At 37.4% G+C, this 8,826-nt stretch overlaps 1 protein-coding gene across 1 annotated transcript; it reads left to right on the top strand.

The window, feature by feature from the left end:
• The first annotated feature begins 422 nt into the window (after positions 1-422).
• LOC121755406 (pathogenesis-related homeodomain protein-like) lies at positions 423-8,197 on the top strand. Its single transcript, XM_042150708.1, has 9 exons — positions 423-581; positions 879-1,875; positions 2,260-2,425; positions 3,173-3,296; positions 3,394-3,506; positions 3,581-4,111; positions 6,038-6,331; positions 7,246-7,335; positions 7,438-8,197. The coding sequence occupies exons 2-9, from the start codon at positions 1,205-1,207 to the stop codon at positions 7,714-7,716; spliced, it is 2,268 nt and encodes a 755-aa protein (XP_042006642.1). The 5' UTR covers positions 423-581; positions 879-1,204; the 3' UTR covers positions 7,717-8,197.
• The last annotated feature ends 629 nt before the right edge of the window (positions 8,198-8,826 follow it).

Below are 8,826 nucleotides of genomic sequence, written 5' to 3'. Positions count from 1 at the left end.
CAAGCACATAGGAGTATTTCTTTTATTTTGAGACGACTTGAGAAATATGCTTGAGTGATAAATTTACAATGGGACAATTTGTTTTAGCCATAAAATATGCTTCTAAAATAAGTCAATTTAATCAAATATTTGAGGGTGCTTCTCATGATTCGGTAATTTGAATCAAAGGGCCTGGTCTAGTCATGGGCCTAGGCCGAAGCCGGACATCTATAAATGTTGGCTGGGCCTAAGAATATTCGAGGTTTTAGTTGGGCCTAATACTGGATTATTCATAATGGCCCCAAAATGATATGAGCCCAACTATAGAAGCCCAAATAAATCAATGCAACTCTGGAATCATCGGTGTCCATTGTCCTAGAATTCCGTGCGCCCCACCAGCGCATGTTAGCGCCGGGGACAAGTCAAATTTGCCCTTCTAAAAAATACTCTCTCTCTGCGCGAGGGAATCCTACTTGCCAGTGAGTGGAAGCTGATTTGGAGGATTAAAGCGCGCAAACAAACACAAATACACACACACTAAATTGAGGGAAAGAGAGATAGAGGCGGTTTCACATTTTGTATGCGGTGAGAGGCGTCTTCGGGTGAGCCATTAACGTTACTCTTCCTCTTGTTTTCCGTTTTCTATGCCTCTTTCTTTTTCAATTTTGTTTTCTCAGCTCGTTTTGAGGGAAAAAAATAGGAAATCTTAGTAAATTGATTGAAAATCCCTAGCTTAGGCTTTCAGCTCTCTTTTTTTACTTGATCTGAGGCCGCATCCGCATGTTAGTGTACTGAATCTTTTTAATTTTGCGTAATTTGTTTGGATATGTTTGTGCTCTTCAAGCATTTGTATGTGTGTTAAAGTAATGTTCGTATTTTTTTTTCTATTTGAATTTCAGGAACTAGGGAAGTGAGAAGTTGCATGAGAAGTTTTTTTATTGTTCAAGTCGTTTTTTCGTTTTCTGCTAGCTGCGGGTGATGTCGGGATAGAAACGCTTGAAGAGAATTGTTTGCATCGGCATTTTTTGGCGACTCGTCAAGATTGAGATTGAAACTTTTAGTAGAGGAAGTGAATAGGCACGACGAGTAGAGGACTCAAAAGTTTCTAAGCAACTTGCTGTATAAGAATTGGAAAATTTAGTTGTAGCAGGCAAATATTCCCAATTAGGTAAAAATTTTAGTTGTAGCTCAAGATAAAAGATCTGATCCATCGCACAACTGTAGAATGGATGACGAGAGACCTGTCAGTGAAAAAATGGAGAAGAATGAGATGAGTGAAGCTCAACACATTGAAAAGCCGCCATTTTCAGCACAAGAAAAATCACATGAGGTTCGAGAAATAGGACTAAATAACAGAGAGATTTTCCATAATGGCGATCCTCGTGAACAAGAACCAACATTGGAAAATGTGAGGATATGTCTAGATTCTGAATATTTGGAGGTTACATCCCAGAATGGTTTCAGTTGTATTGAAGACATGGGTATACCTCCAGGCACGACTTCTATTAATCCTGGCTGTGGAGCGCTAGTACCATTGAAGGTGGAAGCTAATAATAATAATGATTCTATTATCCTGGAAAATGATGGTACGGGGTCTTCCAGACAACGAATAAAGAGAAGAGCTAAATTAGAAGGTCCACCAAGTACCTCATTGCTTTTGCGTTCAAGATCGCAAGAAAACCCTAAGGCTCCCGAGCCTGTTGCTGTTGAGATTGTCAATGAAGGCAGTGCTAATAAAGAAAAGAAAAGGAGGGGAAGAAAACCGAAGAATATGCAGAAAACTACTGTCAGTGAGTTCTCTAGAAAGAAAAATCATCTAAGATATTTGTTGCACAAGATAAGCTACGAGCAAAACTTAATTGATGCTTATTCTGCTGAAGGCTGGAGAGGGCAAAGGTAAATGTTGTATTTGTCTGTATATTTTAAAATTTTGCATTATTTTGTTGAAGCTGTTTCTGACTGTAAATGTGGCTTTATGCGGCAAACAATATAGGACATTTGTATTAAAATAAGATGAAGTACGTGGATTTTACGTCTATGGTTGTGGAATTGAGTTTAAGATAAAATACTACAAGTAGTTATTTGCTCTGGCAGATGGTATCATATGATTCAATAGTTAAAATAAAACTTTGCAGATCATTAAATGCAGTATGTAGCAGCATTGACATTTGTAGATTAATTGAAACTTTGGTGGACTGTGTTTGCTTGTCAAGTTTTATTTTAGTTCTACACGATTTCTCTGGTTCAGAAAAAATCTTTCTTATCTATCTGGATTTGCAGCTTGGACAAATTAAAGCCAGAAAAGGAGCTTGAGAAGGCTAAATCCCGGATTTTAAATTTCAAATTGAAGATAAGAGCATTGTTTCAGAGCCTTGATCAGTCACTCGTTATGGGAAAGCTTCCTGAATCTCTATTTGATGCACGGGGAGAGATCGACAGTGAAGATGTAAGGAGGAAGTAGCTATACTTTGTCCTTCTCTATATAACTTGCACTAACTGATCTGGTTTGCATTTCTTAGTTCTATTGAAGTATGATCATGCAAGATATATATTGCTCCAATGCTACAGACCACTTTATTCTGTCTCTTGAAACCTTCCTAAAGCGTGCCTGGTTTAGCTTTTTGACCCGTCTATGTAGAAAGTGTATGAATAGCATCGGGCTTTGGGATTCAGTCTGGGGGTGGTAAAATAATAGGAAAGATTGTGACCTAGTCCTCTAGATAGATTGGAATAATTCTCGTGCATATCATTTACAGCCAGAAGCATGGATAAGAAAAGGCTACTGTTGCTTGAGATCGTCAATTGAGGTTAAATTGTGCTTGTTTCTGACCCTTTTCATCTTGTTTCCTCCCACCAGAATGACCTTAACTCATTTCCACACAGATTCCCACATGCACATAACTTGTCAAAACCTAATTATTGTAGGGATGGATGCTGCTATGTGTCAGTTTTGGTCTGTCAAAAAATATATTGATACTTAGCTCTGTCACTAAGAAGTTTTATGCTTGCCATTCCATTGATGATAGGAAATAACTTATCTAAGGTGTGTGTTGCTTAAGGAAAGTTTTAGTTTAACTTTTTCCAAGAGTAATGCTTCTTTTCATGGTTATATTTCTCTATTCATGAATTGGCTTCAACCTTTATTACTTAAAATGAGCTTATAAGAATCTTGCGCTGTATATTCTGGGTGCAGATTTTCTGTGCAAAATGTGGCTCTAAGGATTTGACCCTTGATAATGATATCATTCTTTGTGATGGTGCCTGCGAACGAGGATTCCATCAATTCTGCCTAGAACCACCTCTCTTAAAAACAGACAGTAATATCACGCCACTGAGTCAATTTTGTTTCTCTTATCATTTCCATATCAAGTTGTTCATTTTATTTCCTTCACTTTTTGGTGTGTGCATAAATAGTTCCTCCCGGCGACGAAAGCTGGCTTTGCCCTGGATGTGACTGTAAAGCTGATTGCATTGACATGCTTAAGGACGTTCAAGAAGCAAAAATTTCTATCATTGACAGTTGGGAGGTCTAGTCTGTACCAGATATAATTTTCTTTAGTCGTTAAATTAGTTGCTAATTATTTATTGCTCCGATTTACAGAAGATCTTTCCTGAAGCTGCTGCTGCTGCATCAGGCAAGAAAATGGATGAAAGTTCTGGGTTATCATCAGATGATTCTGAGGATGAGGAATATGATCCTGATAAGCCTGATAGTTCGGAGAAGGTTGAAGGAAATGAATCAAGTTCGGATGAATCTAGCTCCTTCGCTGCATCTGATGATTTGGCTGCTTCTAATAATAATGAAAAGTATCTGGGGCTTCCTTCTGATGATTCAGAAGATGATGATTTTAATCCCTCTGCTCCAAATCAAGATAATCAGGTGAAGCAGGATAATTCAAGTTCTGATTTTAGCTCTGACTCAGAGGACCTTAGAGCTCTGATTGAAGATGAAACTGCCACTAGTGAAGATCACAAACAAAAGTCCCAAGGCTTTAGTGAAGAGATTTCCACCGTGGGTAGGAAAAAGAGGCAATCACTAAAAGATGAGCTGTCATACCTTGCGGAGGCTAGTGCAGAACCTCTATCCAGAAAGAGAAATGTAGAAAGGCTGGACTACAAAAAATTAAATGATGTCAGTTTCTTATTTCTTCACTTATATGTTTTGCATGACTCTTGCACTGCTTTAGCTGCTCACGCTTTACAGTGGGTCATTTAACTGCATCCACTTTTACTGGTTCCGAGCATTTATTATTGCTTGGTAGAGTTTCCCCAAATAGTTCTTCTCATGTGTTTTAACAATGCGAAACTTAGGACTTAATGTTGTCATTCTTAATGGTCATGCTAACCAACATGAGACCGAATATTTAGACAATATTCAGAAATAGAAGATGAAAGGTAAACGTGTTACTTTTGGGAAGGATATTCTATTTGACAGATTTAAAAATCGTAGTATGATGCTGCTATTTGCACCTGCACCAGGGAATATGCTAGTATTTCTTTTAGTTTCTGCTTTCTGATCAAATGCACAGGGGGAGAAGAAAAACAACTATTTGGTTATCCAACATGTTTATTAGTACTCCCTCCCAAAAGTAGTGTCATTTTGGGCTGTCTACCAAAATTGTCAACTTCTAAATTTGTTAACTTTTTCACCACACATTACACTACTAATGATGTGGGTCCCACTATCCACTAACATCACTTCAACTACTTTTCTTTTTGTCCGTGTCGTCCCCAAAGTGTTTATTTCTTTATTTTTAGGGTACGGAAGGAGTATTTCCATGTACTTAATTTTATTTCTGTAGAATCTAATTCAGTACCTGATTAATTTTAACTTCTGTGTATCGAGGTCTGTTAAATGGTATGTTAGATATGTTTGTCGTGTTTAGCTGCGAGAAAGCACAATATCTTGGTTGTATTTGTCAAGAGGGGAAATTAAGTACTAATATCTTGCTATATGAGGTTTAAGAACAATGCTGACTATATTTTTCAAGATAATGGAAAAGGCCGGGGCCTTAAGTCATGAACTGTTTGTTAATGCTTCTCAACTCAATGCATCCGTTATTTTACATCTTTCCTATTTATGCTTTACATCAATGGTATAATTCTCAGGATTTTCGTTCATTACTTGTTATGTTGGTGGAGAAAGCTGCACTTGATTAATGATTATATTATGGTGAAGGTGTGAAAAAGTTAGATGTTGTCATAAATAGATTAAGTGAACAATATGGATAAATTGGAAGATGGAAGTGAAGAAGGTTTAATTGAAAAAAAAAAAGAATTCGTCCTGAATGGAGGAAGCCTATTTCCAACTCTACTCTTCTCCAGGCTTTATTTCAGTTTAGGTTGACCAAAGACATCAAGTTCTATTTTCGGACTTTTAGAGCGTGCATAAGGAATTGCTCGAAGGAGAAGAGTGGTTAATGCTAGAGGCATGTCATTTGGCTATGGTTTTAATTTGGGTCAAGCAATATTTCACTATCAAAATCTAGCTGGCTGAGGCTATATGTCATATTATCGGGTTTGATAAAGCACCTAAAACACGTAATTTTCTTTCATTACCCACATGGAAGAAATGGATTCCATATCTTCTTTTCCTAATTGTTTCTGTTTTGTCAGATGCGCCTCTTTAAATTAATACTTAGGTAATGAAAATTTGTCATACTCTTGTGTAGACCTTTTGGAGTGGTATAGTAGTTTATTTCTCATTGTGAAAAATTGATGTAGTAACCTTGCTTGCCAATTTGACTCACTAAGTGCTATTTTACCTTAATGCCACGTAAAAGTCATCTAGAGTTCAATGGTTGGTTGAAGTTAATTGTGGAGAAATTTTGCTGGGAAGTGGGTTTCTCATATTTAGCTGGAAAGAAATTTCTTTGCATTACTTGATCTTAATCAGCTTCATAATGACAACAATTCTTTAGATTTGGTTTTTGTTTATTGATTTTCATATTGATTTTCATTGTTAATTTATGTATGGTATTTCAGTTATTACTTGTCTGACACGCTTTCTTTATTTCTTGGCTACCTTCCGTGGAAAATGATGATTTAATTCTCAAAGGAAACATATGGAGATTCTGCTTCTGATTCAAGTGATGAGGATTTTGATGATATCATTAGGAAGAGAACGAAAGCTGATTGTGACGGGGTGAAATTTTCTGATGAAACTCCTGTTACACCGAGTAATACACACAAAGAGGATGAAAACCAAATAGAGAATAAGCATATTCCTAAACGAACCCGGAGAAATCAATCTGATGGAGGCACAACTGAGTCAGCAGCCAAAGCCAGTTCTACCAGTGCAAGTGCTAAAATATCAACTCAGAAACGGCGGCTTGGAGAAGCTACAACAAAGGTAGTTATTGGATACGCGTGTGCTTCTATAAGCATTACTAATGTCGCAGTCCATCTGATTATAACATCTGTCATTTTCTCTGTAATATATTTTTCGAACATTTCCCCCTCTAGGGTAGGTGTAATGTAATCAATCACCTAATTGCATATGGTGAATTGTTCCAGCCATGGATGAACCTAGAGGGAGGGCCAACTGCCAGGGGGGCAGTGGGACACACTTAGCTTTGACCAATTATAGGGGTAATATAGTATTTCACAATATTTAGTTAAAACTCATAACGTAAAATTCTACACAAATCTATATCCCTAGACATTCATTTTCTTTCATTCTAAATTACTTTTAAATCTACGAACTCACTTTATGTTTTTGAAATGCGGGTGTAATATCTTGCTTTTTGCAAATACTATTTATTACTCACTCTTTTCCATCTGTGAGTGTATTTTCTATGTAAGTTTGTTCCCATTCTCAATTTGGGTCTTTGTAACTGAAATTCTTCCGTTCAGCACTCGTAGGTTTTTTCTTGTAGTTGCATTCCTAATAAATATAGCTTGATCGAAATTAATGTTATGGCATATGACCAATTATAAATGTCGAAAAGTATTTGTAGAACTTACAGCATCTGTATTTTTTTTCATGTTGTGAGGTAATTCTGTTAACATGAATTCATTAATACTGCTATCCACTTGTATTTTTGTTTCACTTAATATGTTATAAAATCTCATATTATGGTAAGTTCCCACCCTTTTACCTGTCACTTGTTTCAGCAGTGCTAAATGTTGTATGTCAATTGTATGTGGTATCTATGATAAACATACCTGCAGAGTAAATTATGGCAACACTATTTAGCTGTTTGTTTCTTTTAGCTTTAGGGATTTCTGATGGTTATTTTCAATGATGGATTTGTGTTGGTACAGAGATTACTTGAAGCCTTTAATGAGAACCAATACCCTGACAGAGCTACGAAAGAAAATCTGGCAAAAGAACTAGGGCTTGATTTTCGGCAGGTGTGTCCATGTTTTTGTGGCTGGTATTGGTTTCTAGTTTAAGCAGGTTTATGTTATTATTATGCATCTTTGTTGTGTTTAAACTGAATGTCTCTTGTGAAGGTTCGCAAATGGTTTGATAATACACGCTGGAGCTTTAATCACAGACCATCTACTGGTGCTGATGGCACGCCTTCCCATCAGAACACAGAATCAAGTGCAATCTCTACGCAGAACCATATTGTGAAACCGGGAGAGGAAATGTTGGTAACTGGAGATTCTTCAGAAAACCCGGCAACTAAAAAGAGGAAAGGTAATTTAAATCAGACTCCAGGCGATGAGCAGAATGGGATAGGCAATATACAGAGTGCACAACTTCATAGCACAAACGCTGTTTCTTGATCATCCATTTTGATCTTCCTTGCAAAACATATTCGACTTCCATAGAACTCATATGACATTACCATGCTTCTCTGTGTCCTAACAAGTTACACTGTAGCTCATCACCTGGGAATCGAGTGCTGTTTCATCTCAACAGCCGGGCTGTGGGTGATCCGCCCGCCTCATGGATCCAAACCAGTTTGGGCTCCATCCATGGTCTCAACCCAGAGAATGGTGTAATAATTGTCTGTCAGTAATGAGTCGAAGCTTTGATAGTGGTGGTAAAAGTTTTTAACTTGGTGATGAAACCTCATGTTGAAGCTCAATTCATATGTTCTGAACTAATTTTCTTATACAAAAGATGTTTTCTGCATTGATGAAGGCCTGTGAAACTTATGGATCCATATAGTCCAGCATCATTTTTCTTGAGAAACAAGCTCAGTTATATTGTACTCTATTTTGTTTATCAATTTTTTACTCATATTTGAGCATTTTGAGCTTAGTTTGGTAAGGGTTTTTTTGGTTACATTTTTGTTTGTGCCACCTTTGTCATTACTTTGTGCTCATGGACCCCACCTAATATCTTCATTGCTAAACCAAATTTGAGAAATCATTTCTGGTAAGTTTCAATACTTACGGTAAAACCGTAAAAGCATACCTCAAGTCTATCTCAAGTTTTGCTAAATAGAGTAGTGTATATACATGTAGTCTATTTCTATGTTTGATACTCACTAAAATCTCTGTTGGGTCGGTTTGGTTCGTCTCTTCACTGCTAAGAGCATCCGCAACGGCGGACGTCCGCCATTGTGCAAGGGTGACGGGGATACGGACGTCCGCTGCGGACACTGGAGTTCCGCGGCATTCCCGGGACGTCCGCCATTGCGTTGACCCCCACGGACGTCCACGCAACGTCCCGATTATTTAAATTTTTTTTTTAAAAATTTTATAAATACTGCCTGAAATAAAACATCGCGTCTCTTCACGAAGCATTGCGTCTCTTCCATTTCTTAACTGAATTTAACAATTTTTAAAGAGTTTCGAAAATTGCAAGTCAATCCTTCAACCCCAGCCAAGGGCTGCCGCCCCTTGAACCACGCATCTAATCACAATGAATTCAAACAAGCGTGCACT

Source organism: Salvia splendens, chromosome 11 (genome assembly GCF_004379255.2).
Source record: "Salvia splendens isolate huo1 chromosome 11, SspV2, whole genome shotgun sequence".
Taxonomy (NCBI): domain Eukaryota; kingdom Viridiplantae; phylum Streptophyta; class Magnoliopsida; order Lamiales; family Lamiaceae; genus Salvia; species Salvia splendens.
This window is presented reverse-complemented; position numbering and strand designations above follow the sequence as displayed.